Source organism: Miscanthus floridulus, chromosome 10, assembly GCF_019320115.1.
Source record: "Miscanthus floridulus cultivar M001 chromosome 10, ASM1932011v1, whole genome shotgun sequence".
Classification (NCBI taxonomy): Eukaryota; Viridiplantae; Streptophyta; class Magnoliopsida; order Poales; family Poaceae; genus Miscanthus; species Miscanthus floridulus.
This window is the reverse complement of record NC_089589.1, coordinates 8,219,784-8,246,109: the sequence shown is the minus strand read 5'-3', so window position 1 is coordinate 8,246,109 and position 26,326 is coordinate 8,219,784. Positions and strand designations below refer to the sequence as shown.

Below are 26,326 nucleotides of genomic sequence, written 5' to 3'. Positions count from 1 at the left end.
CAGTTCCAGTCCGTCTACAGCACCTCCTTCCCTTGTGGTTGGACTCATTCCCTCGTCAACACTTCCTTGTTGGATTATATTGGATCCAAACACTTCCTTTTTTGAAGAAGAAGAAGAGGAAGCTTTGATTTCTCCTCGTCGACGAAGCTATGACGTCTATGGAGCGGCGGCAAGCCCAAGCCACTGGTGAGCCGCCGCCGCCGCCTCCTCCTGCTCCTTGTCTTCCTCCCTGTGGCTTCCGCAGCCGCCATGTGTGAATTTTCTGTAGATAAAAACTAGAAGAAGATTGTTTGGGTGGGACTGGGAGGAGACTTCAATCCAGGGCTATATCGATCTAAGTGGCCGATGGCCGATAACCGTCTTGCTGCTTCTGGCTTCATCAATCAACTAGATTAAAATGCTTGGTGTAGACTGGAATGCGCTTGCAAAATTGTATGTTCAATTGAGTTATTGAACTCTCCCCCTCAAACTTACGACTTGGTCTTTCTTCGTTGAAAAAACAATAATTTAAGAAAACGAACCTCTAGCCTCGAGCGGAGGGAGGCTGCTATGCTCTGCATTAAAAAAAAATACTTGCATCCTCAATTTTGAAGTTGTTGGTGTTGTTGCACTAAAAGTTGGACAAGGGAACAAATGTTCTCCTCCGTGTGTGCTGGTGTGCCTGTTAGTAGCTGCTTTGTGCCTCAAATTCTGAATTATTCATAACAATGTGTGCTGTGCTCCAGATGGATTGGTTGCTTCACAGGCCAAAACAAACGCCTTGCCCTGTTAGCGAGATGATGATTCTCAGGGTGGTGAACGTGACATACAGATACCATACCTTCCAGAGGTACGCTACATTTTCCTTATTGTAGGCTTATTGCAACTTGCAAGTAAAATGCAAGTGAACCATGTGTCACGATGACTCCTCAATATCCACGACGGACTACATGGGCCGCACCGTAGGAGACGGTCCAGCCCACAAGATGATAGCTTGCGGCTCACGGCACAGCTCGGCGCATGCCGCAAGGCACCTCGGCGACATCATGAAGATCGCGTAGAATCTGTTAGGATATGCCAAATGTATAGTTTCATGTAAAGATTATCTCTTACCCGATCGGACTCTGACCTGATCGGCATGTAACCCTACCCCGGGCTATATAAGGCGGGTAGGGGACCCCCTCAAAACACACGAATCATATACGATAGCCAATACAAACTGACGGGACACATGATTAGGGTATTACGTCGAGCTGACGGTCTAAACCTGTCTAAATCTTGTGTCTTGTCACCATCTCGCTCCTGATCTCGTTCACCTCTACGACAAATCTACCATCGCGGGTATACCCCTCAGTGGACTGTCGAGCACATTTAGTCGACAGTTGGCGCGCCAGATAAGGGTGTGTGCTTGATCCCATGGCGGGCCAGATGATACGTTTTCCAAGCTCTTCGTTCGCTCCCAGGGCCGGCCAAACCTTCATGGTCGGTTCCATCACCTAGGTCGTCAACGCCAACGGTGATGGGTAGGTCGTCCAGCCGGTGCAGGACAATCCCGCGCCGGCAGCTTTGTCATCTGCGTCAGTAGATCCGATCTCGGGATCTCTCCCGGGTTCGTCTTTTTCTCCGGCAGCTCGCCCTTCGGCGCCACGCCAGCCGAGGAAGCCCGTCTAGCAGGATGACCAGATCGCGTCTATAGATCGGGTTGACGAGAAGCTCACCGAATGCTTGTCGCTCGTGGAATCGATCCAAGATCGGTCTATTTACGACGACGAGTACCCTCCGTTCCAGATGGTTCGCCCTAAGCGCTCCGCACGGTCACGCCGTCCGAGGTGGCAGGATGCAGATCTGACCATCATGGCTTCTCCACGAGGGCGCACCGTGCAGTGCCGGCCGCTTTCTAGATCCGATCGGCCCAGGGCTGGTCGACATGCTCCAACGCGGGGTCCCATGACGGCTCACCCTTATGGGCTGGCCAACGTGGCCACTTAATATCAAGAGGCCCTACGTGATCTCTACGCCGACCAGATCGGCAACATCCACCCGCTCACCGAGCTCGTTTTACCGAGCGCCGACTAGTTTGCACCGGCTGCCAACATGGTGCAGATTCGTCATCTCGATGACGATTCCCTGCTCCCGATCCTAGAGGCAGATCCGGGGGTGGAGTCGGAAGGCTCCACCAAAACCATCACCGACCTCATCGCCAGCTCTCCATCCCCGCCTAGATGCTTTCCCATGAAAATCTTCATGATCAGCGCCGACAGTGCTACTCACAATGGGGAGACTGACGCCCAGCGCGCCGCGCAAGAGGAAAGAAACGCCGATCGTGCTCGGTGCCGCGCAGAAGCAAACGCCGCCGCAGCTGTAGCAAACGCCAATCCTGGCGCAGCCGCCGGTGGCGACACCGCCCATAATCAGGGAGGGCACCGTGTCGCCCGCAGCGTCAATGAGGAATTCATCCAAGTTGATGGGCATGAGGTCCTACCGACACCAAGCGTCAACCTCGCCATCGCCATGAACAAGCTAGGCAGGCTCGCGCCGTCACCAGAGCTCGCCAAAGCCACCGCCATGCTCAAAGCGGCCGTGGTTCAGGTTAACGAAAATCGCCAGAATCAAGCGCCATCCCACTCCACATCTTCAAACCGATCCGCTGGCCCACACAGGGCCCGATCTCAGCGACCTGGTGGAAGTCGTTTCCAGGCAGGCGGCCCTTATCTCCAAGGGGGATCGAGGGGCAATTACATTGTCAATCCCTGGAATGGCCGCAGTACGCCAACCCCACCGCCAACCAGGAGGTTGAACAACCCGCTGGTGATCTACAACAGCATCTCAACAATCGTCATGATGTTCGTCGCCATATCAATAATCGGCGCAACTCGCGCCACGCGGAAGAGATCATTCGCCGCCAGCAGTACGATGAAGCATGGGGCATGTAACACCCTCGGTGTTACATTGTACAGCTTTTTGCTAAGTTCTGCATGAGCATCATACTTGTTTGTATATGTGTGTAATTGGGAGTATAAATCAATATACGGCATTGAAACATTTATCCGAAACAAGAAATAAATGTTAAGTTTCATGTCACGTTATATTATTGGTATCCTAAACGAATTTTTATTAAACAAAAAGGCTAATGAACTCATGCATGCAATTGGCTTTCCTTTTCATGTTGCACACAAAGCCACGCAAGTTGTTGCCATGTTGTGTTGGACGGTGGCTGGCCAAACCATTGTACTGGCCATCTTTATTTTTCATGCACGTGTGAAGGACGAACGGAGGTACAGGCGGTGCCTAACTCACCACTGTGCGGTAGTACGATGTCGGAGCGTCCATTCAAATTTCACCATCGCCGGCCGCTTTAAGTTCCGAACACGGTCGCCTCTACAAAGTAGCCTAGCAGCACTCCACCATTTTTCCAGTTAGCCATACTCCCATCGCGCTATTCGGCATCGAGCTAGTAGCAACGCCGACGAACTCCCACGCACCGTGTCCAAGCAAGAAAGCAGAGCAGCCGGAGGTGCGTACTGTTGTTGTTAGCTTGTTGACATCAGCATGATGTCATTCCTGCGTCACATCTATTTTAGGGCCGCTTTCATGTAGGAAAATAAAGCCCGTAATACGTTAGAAATACGACTGGACCTGCTCCCGCTCGCTGGCCTGCTCACTGGACCGCGCTGCTCGCGATTGCGCCTGCGCTGCCGCCGCTGGCCTGCTTCCGCAGCCGCCTGGGCTTGCTTGCGCTTGGGCCGCCGCGTTGGGCCACGCTGCCGCGCTGGCCGCGCCCGCCACGCGCCCACGCTCGCTCGACCCGCTGCTGCGCTGGGCCGCGCCGGCCTGCCCGCGCTCGGCCCGTGGCCTGCCGCTCGCCGCGGCCACGTGCGCCAGCTGCCGCTGCTGCGCGCCTGCGGCTGGGCCGCTGCCACGCCCGCGCTCGCGCTGCTTGGCCTGCGCCGCGCGCTGCTGGGCTACGCCGAGCCGCTGTGGGCCGTGAATTAGAATTCGTTTTCTTAAGTTCCAGAAGCATAGAAATGATTATTCAACTTAGTTTTAAAGCTGAACTTTAATAATTGGTAGTGAATTATGTAGATGTCCAAAAAATAGTGAAACTAATTTTGTTGGGTTCGCAAAAATACCATCTACGTATTAGTCCAGTTAGATTGCAGTTAGCTGTGACAAGGTTTGGCTCATAAAGTCTATTTAGTAAGCTTAACATTATATAGATTAATATTTGTAGGAATTATTGTGGCAAATCGGTAATAGTTTTAGTTTTGAAAATTTTACAGTAGGTTCACTAGGATATTATGTACTTGCTGTAAATTTTGTAGCATTAGAACGAGTTGCTAGATGGAGTCGCTATTACCTTTGCTTTATCGTATATAGCGTAAATTAGCATTAAGGGTAAGAATAGCTGTAGTTGCTATAACAATAATGATACTTCGAAATGGTTATCGGTGACATAGGTAGCCTAGTACCGTGGTCGATAGCCAAGCTTAGTAGCTAAATCAATGTACTTTTATTTTGAGAGCTGCTGTTGTTATATTCCTAAGGATTGCATCATCATTTCATGCATGTAGATCACGAGCTGGTAGACTTCGTGCCCGTCGGCGAGCCGAGTACGACGAGGTGATCGAGGAGTACGAGGAGGAGATCTTCGCACAGGAGGAAGCCCAGGAGCCGGTTGGTGCTGACCCTGCTGACCCCGCGTCTGCCCAAGGTAAGCCCCGGTGCATAACCCCTATTTTTAAAAGATCACCGAATATATATCTATAATGTACATTTACGTTACAGGCATTTTATGGATACTACATGCATAAATATATCTACTTATGAGTCCTACTAGTACAGGTCGAGTAGCTGCTATGCTCAGGATATCGGTAGCGTGAAGTAACATGCGTTACTCGCAAATAGGTGATAATATGATCACTCATGATAAAATGATGGAAAGGAAAATGGTGACCGGACAGGGATATGGTTTGGGTACTAGTGGGTGTAAGGGGTTGTGTCCTGCAGGCCAACAGGACATGACTTGGTTACACTTTTTCCTGTCTGTGTTAATTAAGGACCGGTCGTTGCAATGGACGCTAGGCAAGTCACAGATCTATTGTCCCGAGCGCATACTTGGGTATGGGCGTAGGGAATGCTTGTTGCTCTCTTGTCGCGGATCCGGCTCTTTCCGGACCGACTGATGGGAGGCGGTGTGGTGGAGGTCCTTGCACCGCACTGAGTCCGGGACTCAGGAGTGGGGGCTTGGAGTCCAAGTTTGGACGGGGACCTAGACACCCGGGACAGGAGAGTGATGGGTTGGTCCGGCTTGTGCCTGGGGTACAAGCGGGGCGTGTGTTTTCGGGGCACCCAGCTGGGCACATTGGTTCGTGAATCGCCGTCCGAGTCAGTACGGCTTGTCTTAACTCTAGCATCGTAGTAAGAACTGGAAGTTGAAAGGAGAAGAATGGAACTGATTGCTCAACTCTTGCTTGAAAGTAGAACAGGTGCTTCATATAGACTGGCTAGATGATAACTTAATACGGCTTATAATAAGACATGAATAAGGACTCACTGTTAGTGCTATTTTGCTAAAGAAAACCAGCAAACCATAAAGCCTCTCATATTCCTTGGAGTCGGAAAATTATTCTCACTAGTCGGATAAGTCTTGCGAGTACATTGTGTACTCAGGGTTTATTTACCCCTGTTGCAGGTGATGCTTGAAGTACCTTTGTTTGGAGGATTCTTCTGGTGGGCTCAGACGAAATCCTCGTCCCTTATCGCTAGATGTTTATTTAAATTCCGCTGTTTATTATTCCGCACTCTGGTAATTGGTATTGTAATAATGTACTTTTTAAGAAACTCTGATGTATGAAAATGGACAAGTATTGTAACTCGTTTTCATTATTGGATCCTTGGGAAAAATGTGGATCTGTCGGGTTCTCCCTCGGGGTGTGTCCCGACGGACACCGCTCGCTGTAGCTCGCTTTCGGGGTGCTTAGTGTCTGGTGGAAGACGAGCGCCTCCGTAAGTACGCTATTTCGGGCGGTTCTGCCACAGTTGGTACCAGAGCCAATAATCGTCATGAGTTCCTCACTCTTTTACAAGAATAAAAGTTTGATCAACAAAAGTTTTGCGAAAAGTAGGATGCGATTAAAGTTAAGTATAAGCCCTAGCTATATGGTATATCTAGGATAGCGGCACTGGTTTTACCTAATCAGTTTCTGCAGGTACACTGACTTACGTGACGTAAGAAATCACTTAGTATACGGAAAGTGAGTGTGCGATGTACCGAAAATGTTACGAACGCCGCTATATTCCGGCTTGAGTGAACGTATAGGTCGAAGCATGCATCATATAATAGCATCTTACTTGAACTAGGAATCCCCCTTCACGTATAATGAAAGTAGTAAATTGGTAGAACTAACTTAATGAATGCTTTAATAAATGTGCTGTCATCTCTTTAATCCCTGGATCCTGATCAGGAAGGGTGTCCTAATGGATGGTTCGTCTCTCTTACAGATGAATCTAAGGTCCGGACGTGGGAGCACTAGTTCGGGAGCAGCCAACGAGGGCCATGGTGACAGTGCTCGGGCTTTTGAGCGTGACAACGAGGGAGCTCGGGAGGTTCCACCTTTGGCTCCTCATCCTTTTCCGCCGCCGCCACCGCCTCCGTCGCTGTCCGCCGCGGAGGTCATGGTGGAGTTGTTGGCTGCTCGTCGGGAGTCAGCCGCTGCTCGTCAGGAGACTGCTCGTGCCTTGGAGATTATGGTACAGGCCATCGCGGGTCTCGCCTGTGGAGGCCCTGGGGGCAACGGTGGGAACGGGGGTGGTGCTCGTCGTCCTGAGGGACAGTCCTCTTACCAGGACTTCCTCAAGACCCACCCGCCCACGTTCACGCCGTCGGACGATCTGTTGGAGGCGGAGCACTAGCTTCGCACGCTGGAGCAGAAGTTTCGGCTGCTCGGAGTGGCCAATGAGCAGAAGGTGCATTTTGCATCCCAGCAGCTTTTGGGGTCCGCAGGTGCTTGGTGGGAGACTTTCCAGGCCGCGGAGTTGCCGGATCACCCGACAACGTGGCAGGAGTTCTCCACCGCCTTCCGCGAGTTCTTCATACCTGCTGGCGTTATCCACCAGAAGGTGATCGATTTCATGGAGTTGCGTCAGGGGAGCAGGACGGTAATGGAGTATGTGACCCAGTTTAACCACTTGGCTCAGTATGCTGGTAGTCAGGTGGACACGGATGACAAGAAGAGGGATCGCTTCTTTCGCGGTCTCACTCCTGCTCTTTAGGAGAAACTGTACCTGGGGAACTATCAGACTTTTGGGGCACTGATGAACGCCGCCATTGCTCTTGAGGTTTTTCAGCGAGCATCTCAGGCGGATTGGAAGCGGAAGCGGTTGGCAGCTGGATCCTCCAGCCATCCTCATACTCAGAAGGTGCAAATTGTGAGGCGGGGGGTCCTATCAACCATCCGGCGGACCTCCGTTTCTGTCACCCCAGCAGACGTCACAGACTTCCTCTACTCAGTACAAGGCACCTCCACAGCAGGTGCAGCCCCAGCAGACTCAGGGACAGCAGGTCCCACCTCGTCAGGGATTCGGGAATAAGCCTAGTGCTTGTTTCAAGTGTGGCAAGGATGGCCACTATGCCAGGGAGTGTCCTCAGCAGCAGGCAACTCAGTCATCTCAGCCGTCTGCAAATTCTAGGCTTATTAAGAGGACTTTCATCAAGAGAAATGTGCCTAGCAGATCTGGTCAGGTGTACTTCACGGATGCTCAGCAAGTTGTGCAGCAGGAGACAGTTATGGCTGGTATGTTCATCATCGAATCCCATCCAGCTTTGGTGTTGTTTGATTCTGGTGCATCGCATTCCTTTATGAGCATGGGGTTTGTAGAGCGGCACAACTTATCACTATTGGCTATACCGTATGCCTATAAGATCCGTACTGCGGGTTCTCAGATGTTCATCAACACCCGCACGGATACAGTAAGTTTGGTATTAGCCACCCACACTTACCGCCTACAGTTCATGATAATGCCTAGGCAAGGCATTGATGCTATTCTTGGAATGAACTGGTTGTGGGTATATGGGGTAGTATTGGATATGAAGAGAAGAAATGTAGAGTTACGACTTCCGTCTTCTGAGGATAGGATGTCTCTCATCATACCCTCAGAACCAGTTTTACCTGTTGCTGCCCATGCTGAAGCCGTTTCTGATCTTACCTCCATTCCAGTAGCATGTGAGTTCTCGGATGTTTTCCTTGAAGATCTTCCTGGATTGCCACCAGACCGTGAGGTAGAATTCTCCATTGAGCTTGAGCCTAGTACTGCTCCTATCTCCAGACGTCCGTATCGCATGGCTCTGAGAGAACTAGCAGAAATGAAGAAGCAACTGGAGGAGTTGATGGACAAGGGTTTCATCCGCCCAAGTTCTTCACCATGGGGTTGTCCAGCGATTTTCGTGAAGAAGAAGGATGGTACTCTGCGGATGTGTGTGGATTACCGCCCCCTCAATGCGGTAACAGTTAAGAACAAGTATCCTTTGCCCCGCATAGATATTTTGTTTGATCAGTTAGCTGGTGCCAAGGTGTCGAAGATAGATCTCCGATCGGGCTACCATCAGATCAAGATCAGGCCACAGGATATACCAAGGACAGCTTTCTCTACTAGATATGGTCTATATGAGTACCTAGTGATGTCTTTCGGTCTCACCAATGCCCCGGCTTTCTTTATGTACCTGATGAACTCAGTCTTCATGCCGAAGTTGGATAAGTTTGTGGTAGTGTTCATTGATGACATCTTGATCTATTCCAAGAATGATGAAGAGCATGCCTGTCACCTCTGGATAGTCCTGACTCGACTAAGGGAGCACCAGTTGTATGCTAAATTCAGCAAGTGCGAGTTTTGGTTAGATCGAGTACAGTTTTTGGGACATGTGTTGACACCCGAGGGCGTTTCTGTGGATCCCAGCAAGGTGCAAGATGTATTAGATTGGAAGTCTCCCCGGTCTGTGCACCAGATCCGTCAGTTCCTTGGTCTAGCTGGATACTATCGGCGTTTCATCCCTGATTTCTCCAAGATAGCCCAGCCCATGACTAAGCTGTTCCAGAAAGAAGCTAAGTTTGTTTGGAGTCCAGCTTGTGAAGAAGTTTTTCAGTCCCTGAAGACTTTTCTGACCACTGCTCCTGTGTTGGCCCAACCAGATATTGATAGTCTCTTTGATGTATATTGTGATGCCTCGAAGACGGGGTTGGGGTGTGTGCTTATACAAGATGGGCGTGTGATAGCTTATGCTTCGCGCCAACTGAAAAAGCACGAGGTGAATTACCCCACCCATGACTTAGAGCTAGCTACTATTGTCCACTCTCTGAAGATTTGGAGGCATTATTTATTGGAAAATAAGGTGCACATCTTTACAAACCATAAGAGCCTCAAGTATATTTTCACTCAGTCTGAACTGAACATGAGGCAACGGAGATGGCTAGAGTTGATAAAGGATTACAACTTGGAAGTCCATTATCATCCTGGAAAGGCTAATGTTGTGGCTGATGCTTTGAGCCGCAAAGCACATCAGGTTGAGTAAACACCTTTGTCTCTCAACCACACAGAGGTGTTAGCTCATATTGCATTGACCTCAGAATTGCTGGAGCAGATTATTCGGGAGCAGAAGGAAGACCCCGAAGAGATTCCTCACATCAGGAAGTTGATGGCTGAAGGGCGTGGCCCTCACTTTAGCATTGATGAGCAAGTGGTCATGAGATACAAGGATAGACTGGTGGTTCCATCCAATGAGGAGTTGAAAAGAAAGATTTTGAATGAAGCTCATCATTCAAAGCTGTCTATCCATCCTAGCAGCAATAAGATGTACCATGATCTGCGTCACTTGTACTGGTGGTCCAACATGAAGCAGGACATCACCCGACATGTTGCCGAGTGCGACACTTGTGGTAGAGTTAAGGCAGACCATATGCGTACTCCAGGATATCTGCAGCCCTTGCCCATCCCTGTTTGGAAGTGGGAAGATATTTCTATGGATTTCATTGTGGGTTTACCCCGCACAACCAAAGGCTATAACTCTATCTGGGTTATTGTGGATCGTCTCACCAAGTCAACTCATTTCCTCCCAGTGAATACTAAATATTCTACTAGACAGTATGCCAAGTTGTACTGGGACCGAATTGTGACTCTACATGGAGTCCCCCTCACTATCATCTCTGATAGGGGATCAGTTTTTGTCTCTCGCTTCTGGGAGCAACTCCAGGAGTGTCTTGGAACTAGTCTTCTCCGCAGTTCAGCCTATCACCCCTAGACTGATGGCCAAACCGAAAGGGTAAATCAAGTGCTCGAAGATATGTTAAAAGCTTGTGCCATTTCCTTCCCTGAGAAGTGGGATGCCTGCTTGAAGCTAGCCGAATTCTCTTACAATAATAGCTACCAAGAAAGCATCCGCCTGGCGCCATTTGAAGCTCTGTATGGAAAGAAGTGCCGGACGCCACTTAGTTGGGTTGAAGTGGGAGACCGTGGATACTTTGGGCCAAAATTCATCAAGGAGGCTCGTGAGCAAGTCGTTCTTATTCAGAGTCATTTGAAGGCAGCTCAGAGTCGACAGAAAGCCTATGCTGACAAGCGTAGAAGACCTTTGGAGTTTAAAGTTGGGGATCATGTGTACCTCAAGGTATCTCCTATGAGGGGAGTGCATCGGTTTGGTGTCCATGGCAAACTAGCTCCCCGTTATGTGGGCCCTTACAAAATCCTGAAGCGGTGTAACCCAGTTGCTTACCGTCTACGACTTCCAGATATTCTCTCTGCAGTACATGATGTGTTCCATGTATCACAACTGAAGAAATGTTTGCGGGTTCCTAATGAAGTTGTGAAAATTGAAGGACTTCCTCTCCAGCCAGATCTGTCTTATGTTGAGCACCCTGTAAAAATCCTGGATGAGAAAGAAAGAGTAACCAGGAACAGTGTGATAAAGTTTTACAAAGTGCAGTGGCAAAACCATTTCGAGGATGAAGCCACCTGGGAGCAAGAGAGTTACTTATTGAAGCATTATCCCCACCTCCTCTCTGGTTTTGATAGTTAGTTGCTGCGTCAAGATGTAATTCCTATTTATTTTTTTCTCACACTAGGCACATGAAATCTCGGGTCGAGATTTTGTTTTAGGGGGGTAGATTTGTAACACCCTCGGTGTTACATTGTACAGCTTTTTGCTAAGTTCTGCATGAGCATCATACTTGTTTGTACATGTGTGTAATTGAGAGTATAAATCAATATACGACATTGAAACATTTATCCGAAACAAGAAATAAATGTTAAGTTTCATGTCACGTTATATTATTGGTGTCCTAAACGAATTTTTATTAAACAAAAAGGCTAATGAACGCATGCATGCAATTGGCTTTCCTTTTCATGTTGCACACAAAGCCACGCAAGTTGTTGTCATGTTGTGTTGGACGGTGGCTGGCCAAACCATTGTACTGGCCATCTTTATTTTTCATGCACGTGTGAAGGACGAACGGAGGTACAGGCGGTGCCTAACCCACCACTGTGCGGTAGTACGATGTCGGAGCGTCCATTCAAATTTCACCATCGCCGGTCGCTTTAAGTTCCGAACACGGTCGCCTCTGCAAAGTAGCCTAGCAGCACTCCACCATTTTTCCAGTTAGCCATACTCCCATCGCGCTATTCGGCATCGAGCTAGTAGCCATACTCCGATACTGTTGTTGACTACGCTGTGGATGAGGACGAGTTCCACAAGATTAGGCTGCTCCATTGTGACTTCCTTATCCGCAAGGTGCCCGACCCCGACGACGACGTCTTCGACCTCAGAGAGGTATAGGTAGCCATAAACCCATAAGCCATCCCCCTCATTGGTCAATACTACTTCTGAGCTGCTTAGTGCAATTTGTGACAACTGCCTGCGGCATTTCAATCTCACCAAACCTGCTGTCCATAATTATGCTTCTGGTCAAGTGCGACATTTCATCGAACACGTGCCTGCCGATGCTATCCAAATTGACAATCACATGTACATGTCTTCTGAGTCAATTGTGTGATGCACATTTGCTGAACATGGCATTTTTGTGCAACAGATGTATGTCACGCCGCCGGATACCGATATCTATTCCATTCCGAGGGTTCTTGCCCCGATGCCGCAGGTGGTGGGAACATGCGTTTCAGCTATTCTGTATGTCAGTTCAGATGAATGTGAATGTGCCCTGAGGTGTGATTCTTGTTTCTCTTGTTGGGATTAGTACGTGAGGTGCACGAAGAAAAACTTTGGCCGTGACCACATGAGCGAGCCACCAGTTGAGCACTTGCGTGATCCCCTGTACAAGACAGAGAGGGAGATCATGAAGGTATGCTGAGAATCTTTTCTGCTCACTCTAGTCTTCTTTTCCCTGCCACCCCTTTTATGCTCCTTTTCTGCCACATGCCAAGATGGAATGTGCTTTGCAAGTTACTATCCATATTTAGCACTTATGTGTAGGCTACTACTCATGTGAAGCTGATTTAGTGAAGCATCTTATAAAGCATTCGGCAGAGCTTTGAGTTCCTCATGAAGCAGATTATTTTCTGAACTTTTATATTGTCTGTTGTCCTAGCGGCGCAAATACTGTAGTTCCTAAAACAGGAATATTTGAACAGTGAATGGCCTAGGTTTCTGCTTTTACTTCGACAAAATGCAATAGCATGATTTTGCATGCTAATTAGGAAGAAAGTGTAAATGCTGACATCTTACAACAAAATGTACTATCAGGGTGTCTCATAGCACCCTGTTAAATCAGAGAAACAAGACATATTACAGGCTAAGTTAGGGGATAGCACTATAGCCGCATTATATTGGTTGGCCCAGCTTGCACCATACTGAATTTATTTCTAGATTTCATATATCTTTGTTTCTGAAGACCCTAGATCCCAGTCGTCTGAACTAGAAATGTCTACCTATATTTCTGTATTATCCTGCTTTGCTTACCCTTAATCGGTGGGCTTCTGTTAGGCCAGTTTTAACTCGATACTACCCTGGAATGTGAAGCGTGATTGTTAATGCATAACATGTTAAAGCTTTATTCTTATTGTTTATGTGCATTATTGTTTGACACTAGTATGGCCTTGTAATTTTTCATATCCATAATATGCTTTATTTTGTTTCATACTGTAGGTTTTCTTAACCAAACACTACAGAAACAGGCGCTCTGATGACCCAGATTTTTTCCTTGATTTTGAGGAGATTTATGTTATTGACTCGAAAACAAGGTCAATCACAAGAGCTAAAGTTGTGGTAAGATATTCCAATTCTAGTTTTTTAACCTATTCGAACAGTACTTGTTTTGATACATTTCAGTTCCATGAGCTGTGACATCAAGAATTTTGGAGTATGTCTCCATCGTTTTAATGATCTTTTAGAAAAAACAACATGTCAGCAAGCACAAAAAGATAGAAGAATATCTCTACTTTTATGTTCCTAGATCAGTGATATCCACCCATTTGTGACAGGTTAGTGTTCCTGAAGGAAAGAAAAGAGATAGGCGGAATGATCTGCTACTGATACGTGATGGAGGGGAATCTTTTAGAATTATCGACAAGGTAGTCTGATCTGTAGCCTTCTGTTTCATTGAAGTGGGCTCCAGTAGTAATTTTTAGTCTTTCTGACTAATGAAATGATCACTGTATCAGACTAAAAGGGACGACGCAGCCACTGTCATCCAAAGAGAAGAGTGGGCAAAGTCAAGACAAGACGTGGAGAAGCATTTCAAGAAGCTTAGAGACTTTGACTACTCGAATTGGTTCTAGAAAATGATATGCTGTGATTGTGCCGTATCTACTGTTGATTCTCTTAGAGCTAGCCACTTGTTTGATCAACTGAGGATACAATTTTGAATTTAGATAGGTTCAGTGTAACACTAGTTATAGCAAGTAGAATATATTTAAAGTTTACATTTGTTGTGGCCAGCACGCGCGCTGAGGCTGTCCACGATAGCAAATGGAATGCTGGCCGTCCAAGTCGTGATGGGTGGTTCTCGTTGCGTTGACCGACGGGCGTAGGCGTCGTCTAATCAGAGCCCTGATGCGTCCAGGACGTTGTCGTCTCTGCCATTGGTCAGCCCGTGGCCAGTGGCCCGCGCGCATGGGCGCGTCCGAAGGACTAGTGGCATCTAGGGAGCATGTAAGCTAAAAATGATTGCACTGCGTGTTGAGTAGCGAACGAATATGTGGCGCTTTTGAGATTGTTTCCAGAACTGTGGACTTGCAGTCTTTTTTCACGGTTGATGACGAGGGACGTGTTTTTGGAGCTTGCCAATCTTGCTACAAAATAAAATGTGAAAAGAGAAGCCAGGTTTTGTAGGACATGAATTTTGTGTCCAGAGAAAAAAAATGGCTCAAATTTTGTTGCAAACTGTAAAAAGAGAAAAAAGAAACGGCTCAGAAAGAAAAGAGGAAAAAATAAGGGCTGCAAAATGTGAAAGCAGAGAGTAAAATGTGAAAAAGAACTAAAGGGTTGCAAAATGTGAAAAAGAGAGGAAAATGTGAAGACTGTTCAGAAGAAAAGAGTAAAAAATAAGGGTTGGAAAATGTGAAAAAGAACAAAATTTGGGGTGAAAAGCTGTTCAGAAGAAAAGAGAGAAAAAAAGGGTTGCAAAATGTGAAAAAGGACAAAATTTGGCGTGTTGCGAGAATCGAATTTGCGACCTCTCGCACCCGATGCGAGAATCATACCACTAGACCCCCAAAACACCCATTTTGTATTCGGTCAGACAATGGATTATATAAGACTTTAGATTATATTTCGTTCAGATCATAATTTTGCTGTGGAATGTCCCATCCCGGGTAAAATTCTTTCCCTACAGATGGTCCCAAATCCCAATGCATATAATGTATATTAGTGCAGTAAAAGTACAACTGAAGTTGAGTACTCTCTCCGTCCCAAAATATCTGTCGTTTTCGCTTCCCGAGAAACAACTTTGATAAAATATATATTACAAAATATTAATATTTATGGTACATAATTAGTATCATTGGAAAGATCTTTGAATATAGTTTTTTAATAAATTTATTTGAAGATACAAATGTTGTACGTATTTTCTACAAATCAAGTTAAACTTGTGGCACGAAAACCGAAAACAACAAATAATATGGGACAGAGGGAGTACCGTACAAAGAGGGAAGTAGGAAATTAAAGGCTAAAGCTGGCTACCCATGGATCGATGATCATGCATTTGCTGCATATTTCAGTGCTAAAACAAGTACAGCGACAGGCATGGACGTCGTCTGGCTCTATGGGATATATATAGAGCCCGTGAGAGGCAGTCTGGATGCGCGTACAGCTCACGCCCCCCCACGAGAGCTTGTTGTATGCATGTACACCACCTGCATTGTACGCGCTACCTTGCCAAAAAAACACTCAAGCACACACGCAAAGCAATCATCGATGAGACACGTACGTACGTCTAGCGTGCGTGAGATGGCATTCCTTCCTTCCTTCTCAGGACGCGTTTTTGTTTGCGTCACCATGCAAAGCTAGCCTAATCTCGCTCGTCGTGTACAATACAACATGCATGCAGCTTTATTATTTCTCTATATATGTACTCCATCACTATCTCTGCTCTAGCTTATATTAATCGTCATGCCATTGCTGGCGTTTATTATATCCATCTTCTTTAATTAGGCGAACTGAAAGGTACCCGTTGTTCAAATTGAAAGCTCAATAGCTTAGCAATAGCATTATTGGATGATTGCGAATGAAATGAAACCGTGTAGCTCAATTGGATTACTTAATATGAGTTGGAGTACCTTTCATGGTAGAAACAATAAATCAAGTCTCATCAAATTTGGAGTTCATTTGGATCTTCAAAAATAGTTTCCAAAACAGCAAAAGTTTACTGTCACTAAACTGACATTGACATGTTGGCATGTCGCATTCTCGTGTTTTCATTAAGTAACTTGACTTGGTCCTTTTACAAAAGTTGGAGTTTATGTTTAGGAGAGGAGCATACAAAAAGTTGGAACAAGTTTGGCTCAGGTTTGACCAAGTTTTGACCCTTGCCTTTAATCGCTGTCAACCTACTGACACTGTCAACTTGAGGATTAATTAGCCGCTGTTGTAGAGCTCTAATGACTCGGCCCCTTTAATGAAAAGTGTAGAGAAGTTTGTGGGATCCAACTTTGATCTTGGGCACAGTGTCCAATTCAGAACCGAGCTAGCCCAAAATGGCGTCCCAAACCGGCTGCTCCGTCGCGCACCACGTACTCGGGGAAATGCCCCAACGGGCGACGCGTGCCCTGTGCCTAGCGGCCATGCGCGGAATGAGCGCCCCACTGTCCCGACGCGTGCCCTGCTTTTCCAGAGTGGACGCCGAGCTGCTCCAGACGCTCCTCACTCCTCACTCCTGCTTGCTCTTCCTCGCTCTCTGGCCGCTCCAGGGCGGAGCCGCCATGGACGGCCGATGAAGCTCCTTGCCGCTGGCGTTCTTGCCGCTCCGAGCCTCCTCCATCCCAGCCGGAGTCACCATCAACCTCCACACGCCATGCTGCCTCTCCTGCACCGCCTCCTTGGTCGCGCAACCGCCTGCAGCCCGAGTCGCCGGAGCCGCCACCGCAGCGTGCCGCTGCCTCCATGGCCGCCGTCGTTCCCCCACCTACGAGCCTCCCCAGTCCCAACTGGCCTCACCTTAGCGTTCCTCTAGCCACCCCGTGCGCGTCGCACCTCTCTCCCGGCCTCCATCACCGCCGTGCGCTGCTGCCGCCGGTGCCTGTCCGGCCGTCGCCGCCGGCACGCGTGGCCAGGCCACGTCGAGCCACCGCAGTGCGAGCCGCGACCACCCACAGGAGCGCCAGGGTCCGGGCGTGCTCCCCCGCCCCTCCACCGCCACAGGCATGGCCTCCCTCCGCCGGGAATCGCGAGTCGACAGCTCCTCTGCTCTGCTCTGTTTAAAGAAGAAGAGAAGGATCTCGGGTTCAAATTGAAGAAAACGCAGGGGGTTAAGAGAACATCCGTGGCTCGGGGGAATAGTACAGGGAAGGACCTTTCTGTGTAGTTTAGTTTGTGAATAGATCAGGGGCCTCTATGCAAGATGGTTTTTCTTGCTTGTTATTAAACGTGCTAGTTGTGTACTGTTTTTATAATGTTTTGATTTAATCTTGTTAAATAGGTAATTTTAGCTTGCCTTGCTTGTTATTTTCATATCTAGAGTTGTGTTACTCCAATTGCTATGAAATTCTTATGGTAGGCTACTGATGCTATGTGTGTAATGTGGTAATAATTTCATGTTCATTGGATGCAGTATGATGGAGTTATTGATTTAACTTGATTAATGCTTGATAAATGGATTTAAATGGTTTATAAATAATTTATATATGCAAAAATACGAAATGTAGTTCCTTTGCCTTTGCATGATGATTTTGTGACCTAAGAACACTCAATATGGCCATGTGTTTACAAAAAATATGGATCTTTAGGTTTATCATGCCCTCACATGGATTCTTGCAATAGCAATTTGTCTTTTTCATAGTGGTCTCTATGCTTATTCAAATGGCATGAAATTTATACAGTAGACTATTGAGAGCAAGTATGGGCTGCTGTAATTTTCTCAGAATTTACTGTGCACTTTTGGTATATGTTCCTTAATTCACCCTATTATCCAAATAAATTAATAAAGGCATGTAAAGAATTTATTTGGGCTTGATCATTATATTTTCTAGTGTTCTTTTAATGAGTATAAACTGTTGGTAACATTGGTTATACGCAGATTTGATTGGTTATATGGAGTCACATATTTATTGCTCTATATTTTCAGAGAATGGCTGTTTTGGACAGTTTCTGTTGCCATGCTAATTGCATAATGAAAATGGTGTTTGCTGTGAAACTTATTTATAACAAAGTTGTACATAACTTTCTCATATTGCTTGTGTTAAATTTTCATGGCATTTGTCCAAGTGGTTTGTGAGATATGGCTGTTCAAAGTTGGTCCTCAGAAATGTCCACTCTCTGGAATTTCTGGACAGATCTGAGAATTTCTGGTGTTTGACCTTTATAACTGTTGAATTAGCTTTAGATGATTATAAGAATGTTTTAGATAATTTCATAAGCTTTCTAGAAAGTCTTGTATTATGATTGTTGGATGTGTATAACTCCAGTTATGGTTGAAACAATTGACTACTGTGCTGCTATCCAGAATCTGAGTTTGTACCTAAAGTTGTTTGCTTCACCTTGCCTTACCTTGTGTTTTGCTGAGTGTGACTCATGTCTTTGATAGTGTTAAGTTAATATACCTGAGACCTTGTGAAACTTGTGTCATGCTTGGTGCTGCTTTCTTTGCTATCTTAGCATGCTAGGTTGTGTGCTATCTAATTAAGTAACGTAAGGTGCTTATGTATATTCGGTGTAACCTTGTGCTCTTCTTGAATACTTTATGTGATGTATCTCATGGTACCATTCTTCGCATTTATACACTTGCATTTGGCATCTCATCTAAGTACGCTAGATGCACCATGTGAAGGATATGATGTTGGAGCCTAACTCGAAGATGTTGTTTGGTGGACCTATCCCGAAGATGGAAGGACTAAGCAAGTGCCATGATGGGAGATGCTCGTCAAGCGAGTGTCATCTAACAAACACTAATCTAGTGTTGAATCCTAAGCAAGCCCCGGAGCATTCTAAGCCTCCTATGTTTTTATAAATGTCAAATTGAGTTAATTATGTTTGATGCATTAAGTTATGGGAGTTGCTTGGAAACACTTGCTAAGGCTATTCTGCAACTGGCCATAGAATAACTTATTCTATAGCCACCTTGATTTACGATAATATTTGTAATAATTTACGATAACATGAATATGCATTTACGATACTTGTGTTACTACAACTCATGGTGATATTTACAATAATGTTATAGTAAATCACTTAGTAAGGAGTTACTGTAATCTCGTAAATTAGCATGGTAATTATCGTAACTCAAAGTGGCCATAAAATAAGTTATTCTATGACCGGCTGCAGAACAGTAGTTCTATATATATATATATTCTCCTTGTCCAGATAATGTACCTTGAATCCTATTTAGGTCCAGAATCGAATAAATGCTTAGCCTTGCTTAGTCGGTAGAAGTCGGGTGATTTCCTGTCACCTGCGAGATATAGGTGAATATCTGGTCACGGTTGGCTATATTTGCTATCGTGGAAATAACCAAGTGTTAATAAATAAAAGGAGACCGGACGGGATTGCGATAGAGAAGAGACATGGCATGGAGGTCTTGGGCGCCTATCTATCCCCGTCCCTGTCGGTTAAGGATGGATTCGCTGTACGTCCTCATATCATATTGAACGCATGCTTAATACTTAGTTGGCCGGATAACTCGTTCCGACCGTGAAGTCGAGTAGCTCAACTCAGGCCGGAAGCCATTTCTGTATGAGTGCGCACCATGAAGGAAGTGAGGCGTGCGGGGAGTCAATGGCATGAGCCCAAGGACAGGTTAAAGTCCCGAACATCCTGGCAGATTGGTGTCCCTGAGGGTGCAGCGCTGATCTTACCCAAGAATTTAGTTTCTGAGTTGTACCAAAGGTGACCTTAGGGTACCGTGGCTGCTAGACCAGGGTTTATGTTAAGAATAATCACCCAGCTGGGTAGGAATCGATTCAAGTTGCCGTCTCTCCTAGATAGTGAGAACTTGACTGAGCAGCAGCAACATAGAAACACCTAATTGAACTTAATGGTTATGATGATGATGATAATGTCATAGCACTACACTAGATATGGTTACTAATGCTTGCTACCTTAATCAAGTGATTGCTCTAGTATAGGTGCTAATCTAGAGATGCCTAAATGAATAGGTTTTAACTTGATGCTAAAGTTATAATATGCAAGTTATGTACATAAGTTTTTATGCAAAATGTTGTCAAGCTAGCTCCACCGATAAAGCCTTGCATACTCTTTGGTGTCATTTATTTTTGGTTTATGATGGGTAAGTCTAGCTGAGTACATTGGAGTACTCAGGGTTTATCCCACCATGTTGTAGGTGAAGCTCTCGGCCTGCAAAAGATGGTGGCTAACTGTCGGTGGGCTCAGCAACTCTATATAGTATTCTCATCCATATGCTTTTGCCAGAGGATGTCACTTATGCTAGCAATGTATTTGGAACTTATGTTATTGTAATCATTTCAAGTTACGTTGTTTCCACTAATCGGTTTTGAAATCCAATCTTGTACCATTATTTGTGAACTTATTTGTAATATTATTTTTGATGCATCTCCATATATGTGATTTGTATTTACTTAATCATGCGATCTTGGTTGTGAAGTTGATTTACCAAGGTCTGTCATGACACTCGGTGGACTACTGGGTTTATATGAGTGAAAGTATGTGCACGTCAACGTGTTAAACGGGGACAGTCGTACTTGAACTTGTATAAATTGGGTGGATCCGTCACACATACTCCCTCGCACAACTACGTCAACATCGACTACGAGGTCCCCTATGAGACTTGCCATGAGGTCCGGGCTCGACTCCTCAACAATAACGACACACTTGCAGAAGAGAATAGGCGGCTTTGCCAGCAACTCGAGGAGCATATCAGGGCGCATGGACGCCAGGTTCACAATGATATCCTACGAGAAGGCCGTCTGCACCCGAGAGCCGACCAAAACTTGGCTGAAGCCCTACGGGAGGCGACAGATATGCCGCAGCCTTCAACTGATGAGGGATGTTGAATGCTCCGAAGGATTCGGGAGCTGATCGCCGCAGCAGCGTAGCAGATCCCTGAGGCAAGCCACACCTCGGGTACGCGCAGCCAGCGTCGTCAACCCTCGACGCCTAAGAACCCATCGAGAGAAGGCACCAGCAACCACCGACTACGTGAACCCTGACAAAATAAACTCAGTTCATGATCAGGTGGGCAATGATAGGGATGTGCGAACAACTATCAACGCACAAAGGCGAGAGGGCGAAGCCCGCAAATGGGAGCACGCTGGAGTCAATGGGCACGCCTCACATCGGAACAACGAACGGGTCCGCTTGCCCGCTGGGAGTACTTCCTAGAGTGGGTACACTAGTAGAGAACAGACTTTCGGTTTTTAGCTTTAGTCTCAGCCGGATTTGAGCCCAGGACTAAAGGGAGCATTAGTCCTGGTTGAAGCCACGAACGGGACTAAAGTCCCATGCCCAACTGCTAGTGCCGTAGGCTTTTGCAGGACGCGACCTCCAGTCCTAGTCGGTGACTCCAACCAGGACTCATGGTCAACTTCTAGTCCCGGTTCGAGGCACCAACCGGGACAAAACCTTCAATCTCGTAAAGTGGTGTCTGAGGTAGGAACCAAGGAACAACCTATGTGGATACTACGTTTGCGAGTACCTCATGCATTACTCACTGAAAACAAATGAAGAACTCTTCAAAGTACGTAAACAATATACACAATTTATCTATTACCATTTTGTTGATATACGCACACACACACTAATCATATATTCATATTTTTTCTTTCATTCGAATCTTCAATGGAGGCAGCAAATGGTCCTACCACGGGAATACATCAAAGCAATTCAAGAGGCATTGGCAGGATTTCTTGTTGATCAGATCATAGATCGCAATGGGCAATACTACTATGACAAAAAATTAGTTCTCAACTTTGATGAAGATAGGATTGAATGTAATCCCAAGGACAGTACAAGCTTTTGTTAGCTTATGTATATGGTTCTATGTACAGCCTTTTGAAATATTTGTATAGTTTCATATATTTTAATTTGTTGTGTATGTATAATGCTCGAACAGAAACTTATACGTATGGACATATATTAGTAGCATAGAATATGTATACGAAAAGCTAATTCAAATGAAAAAGAATTGTATTGAAAAGAAACCATAAAATAAAAGTTAAAGAAAAAGAAAAAAGAGACCTTTAGTACCGGTTGGTAACACCTACCGGGACTAAACGTTCCTGCCCTAGGGCAAGGGCTAGAGGTCCCTTTAGAAGTACCCCTTTCAGTCCCGGTTCCCTGACCCAGGACTAGGGGGCCTTTAGTCCCGAATTCGCAGTCTGCAACCCATATATGCACTAGTGGTAGGCCTGGCAGCATTTGGGATCGAGCAGGATTCGGGAGGCTTTGAGTTCCCCAACTACAATTGCATTGTGTTTGTGTGGGCGCACCAACTATAAGCATTTTTGTTTTATTCGATTTTGATGCTGAAGAACTCAAATAGCCAACTATTTGTTTTTTTCACTTCACTTAGCATCGAAATGATTAGCTTATCTGCCCCTTGTAGGATTAATATGGGATGCCATGAAGCTAGCTACTATCTTGTGATAACTAGGTTGCTGCTTGTAAATGAAACGTGGGATTTTTTAGCTTAGCCGACTGCTTTCAACAAAATTAAAAATCAGTAATCCCCTCACCTTGGTACAAGTATTTCCATCTTCGTCTCTGGCCCGCTGGGAAGAATCAGGCAGGGTTGATGTTTGAACAGATGGTCTGACAGTGGGCTTGTATTGTTGCAATTAAGAAAAGAAAACTGGCATTAGAAGTGAGAATATCATGTTGCCTACTGACAGCTAGTATGCTAAACTAGATGACAACAAACATAAGATGACTGCAGAACTTCTCTGAAAGTTGTGAATGTTCTAACTATTAGAAGACTATTATCGCCCTGCTCACACTACTAGAGAACAGACTTTAGAACGATGTCCTAATTTGGTATTAGCCTCGGTATTTTTTTGCCCCCGGGACTAGAAGGCCTTTAGTCCCGGTTGGTGTCTCCAACCGAGACTAAAGGTCCCTGCCCAACGGCTAAACCGGGACTAAAAATCCTTCAACCTTTAGTCCCGGTTGGTAATACCAACCCAGACTAAAGGTAGACCCTTTAGTCCTGGTTGGTAACACCAACCCGAATTAAAAGACCCTTTAGTCCGGTTGGTAACACCAACCGGGACTAAAGGTCCCCGGATGGGTTAGTTTAAAAGGAAAGCATCCCATCCATTGTTAGATGTGTTGTGTAGGTGGGGTGGTAAGCTACGCGCGAGGCAGTGCATAAGGTCTTGGGTTTGAATCTCACAGGGCGCAGCGGTAGGAGACATTATTTTTTTAAAGCTAGGAGGATCTTTAGTCCCAGTTGTGGCAAACTGGGACTAAAGAACAACACCTTTAGCCCCGGATTGCTAGTCCCGGTTGGGAAACCGGGAGTAGAGCTAGTTCCCAACCGGGACTAGATCTCATTTCTGTAGTAGTGTCACTTAAACTTATCAGACGTGCCGTTTCAGCGAAATAACAGTGTTTTTCTCTCACAACAAATCAACATCAGTATCAGCATCAACTGTTTTTCTAGCCAGTCGAACATGGCTTATTTTTTTTTGTTTCATTCTATTTTTATTTTTGTTTTATTTTATGTTGATGTAGAAATATTTAAATAGTACCTTTCTTCACTTTGACTAACGTCCAAATGATTAAGATGGGGTGGCATGCAACTAGCTACTATCTTGTGATAATGATAACCAGTTAGCTATTAGTAAATGAAAAGCGAAAGGGCCTCTAGCTTTTCTGAGTTGGTTAGGTGGTATGAGTAGCACTCCTCGTGTCCATAGTTCGACTTCCTGTGGGAGCGAATTGTAGGCTGGGGTTAAAAAATCCTGGCCCCGGTCATGGTTGTTCTCACATGGGCTACAGTGCCGCTGTGTATGGATGGTGCTTTCAATAATAAATAAATAAATAAATAAATAAATAACAACAACAATACTAAAAATAACAGTAATAATAATACTATTAGTGAATTTTCTCTCTTTAGAACTTCTCTGAAAGTTTAATATTACCTTCTTGTAGAAAGCATCGATGGTCTGATCAGCAGATAATTGTTTCAGCTCTGACACCTCATAGTTTTGGCCCACGCATAAGCTTGCAACCTCAACATCTATTGTGGACACTACGATTCTGTTCCCTTTCTTGTTGATTGGGAAGCATTTCTTGACCCGATTCCAATCTTCAATGGTGGATAGGCCGTTGAGCACAATAAGACATCTCTTGTCATTGACATAGCCAAGGAACTCCTCTACCAGCGCTTGCCCTGTCTTCTCTGTTTCCATCAGAAAGTCAACCCCTACAGCTTCCTCCAACAAACTCCGAATGAATTCTTTTGGGCTGAAAGGATGCTCCACCCTGACCCATGCCCGGCATTGGAAATTCTCCGAGGTAGCTGAATTCTCATAGGCCTCCCAGATGATGGACGTATGCCCAACAGTGCCGCTAGTTCCCCACACTGCAATCACTCCAAGATCCCCACCTTCTCTGTTAATCAGCTGGCTAAGATCCAGTCTTGACTGGTGCTTCGTCTTCGCAGCATACCTTGCTTCATCGATGCCAAACATGGCTGCTACAGTGGCAGCGGTATCACCAGCAGTTGCAGTCTTGGAGCTAGAGCCCTCAACGATGAGGCGGTAGCGCATGCTCCTCTGGCTCACGTCCTCAACCTTGTCCCTCAGATCTTTCATCTGCTGAGCTACATGGCGCCTGTCACGCAGTATGCATGGGATGCTCCACGGCATCCACCAAGATTGCTTCTCCACACGGACGGCGAAGTCCATGAGGGAGTCCTCGACGTCGTAGGCGACGACGCGGACCTGCTTCACCCAGGTCTCGACCATCTTGTGCTTGTCTTGCTCTTCGTGCGCCGCCATCAAGAAAGACAGCATCATCTCGAGCTCGTCCCTGATGAAAGCCTGGTCGCGTGTAACGCCCAGCTGCAGGGCCACCTCCTCCGCCACAGCGGAATTGACATAGCCAAGCGCTCCACTTAGCACGGACTTGCCGATGCTCAGCGCGGTGGCCTCCATGGGTGCAATACGGTTGTTGCTCTGCTGTGCGTTTGCGTGGATTGGATTGATCTGCTACGGCTTGATGGTGGATGACTAAAAAGAGGTCTGCTGGTATATGGGTATTTGGTTTCTAAAAAGCCGAGTAAGACACTTCTTTTTTCTTTAATAATCTTTAAATAAAAGAAAAAGAAAACGTCGAAGGCATCTCAGTCGATGTCCTTTTTTTCTTTTTAAATGACTACAAATGTACCCGCACGTTACAGTAAGACCTAGAATTTGTTACACGCTACTTGGTCTAGTCTTGGCCCACCTTAAATCGAATAAATTATTATTTTTTTGCGCAAGAAATAAATTATTGGTTTTAATAAGCCTTGGCCCAACCTTAAATCAAATAAATTCCAATGCTATGATAGAAGATTGAGTCAACTTAAATGAGTGGCTACGATAGAAGATTAAATTTTACAGCGCTGGGAAATAATGAGAACCATCTGCCTCACAAGATCTAAATGGTTAAAAATTAAGAGGAACCAACTAGTAGGAACTTAAGTTGTGGACCGGTACTAGCGAAAGGGCTTGTAGCCTAATGGTTACAGGAGTCTCAGTAGCACTTCAGGTCCTGGCCGGGTTATTGTGTTGTCAAATGAGTAGAGAGATTACAGCATCCTATGTCTACAATACGTGTTCAGTTGAAAACATAGCTTCTAATTTGTTTGCTCTTGTTGCAGCCCAGTGTCATGACATGAATCTAGATTTTGGTTTTTAAATTTTGATCTTTTTAGTTATTGAATGTACATATTGAATATACATGAAGGGGCCATACAAAGAGAAAAATAATGAATATGATAAAAAATCATATATAAAATATTACTAAATTTATCAGTAATCGGCTAGAGATAACGAGTATCGCTATGGTATCATGTTTAAAAATGAACATAGAGATTGAGTGCAAATTTAGGCAGGTTTGATTCGTTCTAGATACTGTATATTTATCCATGAACTTTTAATATTTATGACGTTTTTAGGGCATGGTTGATGGATTAGTTAACACGCCAGTGCTGCTCGAATTCCATATGTAGCTGCATTGGATTCCCTATCTTTGATCACTTTAAGTCGCTCACAAAACAACCAAAAAAGCTAGTACTCAATTAGCCTCTACAGTACAACCGGATCAGGCACGTAACAAAGAACAAATAGCTTTATGCTTCACTGCTTGCTAGCATGCCTTTATTCTTTAATACCTTTACCTTTGCAAGATGCTTCAGCGGCTAGCTGTCTACAACAAGCGAAGAATCATCTTTGTTTTTCCTCTTTTTCTTGCGACTGGAAGATGCTGCAGTGGCTGGCTAGCTAGCTGGCTACAAGAAAAGAATCATCTTCTTTTCTCTCTTTTTCTCCAGACTAAGCAAAGAATCATCTGATGACCCATACAGACAAAGGGAATTGATATCTTTCAGGCGCCAGAGATTTTGTTTTGCATGAGGCAATACTCCGAGCCATCGAGCCTACATCCAACGGTCGTTCATTTGTGTGTTAGTTCATCTCAATAGTACACAAATGATCATACTTGTACTGGAGGTCAAAA

At 45.7% G+C, this 26,326-nt stretch overlaps 2 protein-coding genes across 10 annotated transcripts; one reads left to right on the top strand and one right to left on the bottom strand.

The window, feature by feature from the left end:
- Window positions 1–55: 55 nt before the first annotated feature.
- LOC136486175 (disease resistance protein RGA4-like) lies at window positions 56–24,864 on the bottom strand. Of its 9 annotated transcripts, none has more exons than XR_010766706.1 (4): window positions 23,746–24,864; window positions 22,339–22,425; window positions 10,742–10,883; window positions 89–262 (listed from the first exon to the last, which is right to left on the bottom strand). XR_010766706.1 is itself a non-coding variant. In XM_066483015.1 (4 exons), the coding sequence occupies exons 1-3, from the start codon at window positions 24,760–24,762 to the stop codon at window positions 19,047–19,049; spliced, it is 1,137 nt and encodes a 378-aa protein (XP_066339112.1). In that variant the 5' UTR covers window positions 24,763–24,864; the 3' UTR covers window positions 16,812–16,886; window positions 19,001–19,046. The 9 variants fall into 9 exon arrangements, 8 of the variants coding, with proteins under 8 accessions (XP_066339110.1, XP_066339115.1, XP_066339114.1 ...); XM_066483015.1 differs by lacking the exons at window positions 89–262; window positions 10,742–10,883 and adding exons at window positions 16,812–16,886; window positions 19,001–19,079; XM_066483013.1 differs by lacking the exon at window positions 10,742–10,883 and having other exon boundaries at window positions 56–229.
- On the top strand, window positions 11,183–14,125 carry LOC136487113 (PLASTID TRANSCRIPTIONALLY ACTIVE protein 6, chloroplastic-like). Its single transcript, XM_066484245.1, has 7 exons — window positions 11,183–11,197; window positions 11,666–11,794; window positions 12,054–12,122; window positions 12,216–12,320; window positions 13,124–13,243; window positions 13,459–13,548; window positions 13,639–14,125. The coding sequence occupies exons 1-7, from the start codon at window positions 11,183–11,185 to the stop codon at window positions 13,753–13,755; spliced, it is 645 nt and encodes a 214-aa protein (XP_066340342.1). The 3' UTR covers window positions 13,756–14,125.
- Window positions 24,865–26,326: the final 1,462 nt, after the last annotated feature.

Bases quoted from the DNA above. Each gene is read 5' to 3' on its own strand.
- LOC136486175 (XM_066483012.1), bottom strand. From the start codon at position 24,762: ATGGAGGCCACCGCGCTGAGCATCGGCAAGTCCGTGCTAAGTGGAGCG. The intron at 22,426-23,745 runs GTAATATTAAAC...CAACAATACAAG, and splicing joins TCGATGCTTTCTACAAGAAG to CCCACTGTCAGACCATCTGT. The intron at 16,887-22,338 runs GTGAGGGGATTA...TTCTTTAAACAG, and splicing joins ATGGAAATACTTGTACCAAG to AGCAGAGCAGAGGAGCTGTC.
- LOC136487113 (XM_066484245.1), top strand. The intron at 11,795-12,053 runs GTATAGGTAGCC...TTTGTGCAACAG, and splicing joins ACGTCTTCGACCTCAGAGAG to ATGTATGTCACGCCGCCGGA. The intron at 13,244-13,458 runs GTAAGATATTCC...CATTTGTGACAG, and splicing joins TCACAAGAGCTAAAGTTGTG to GTTAGTGTTCCTGAAGGAAA.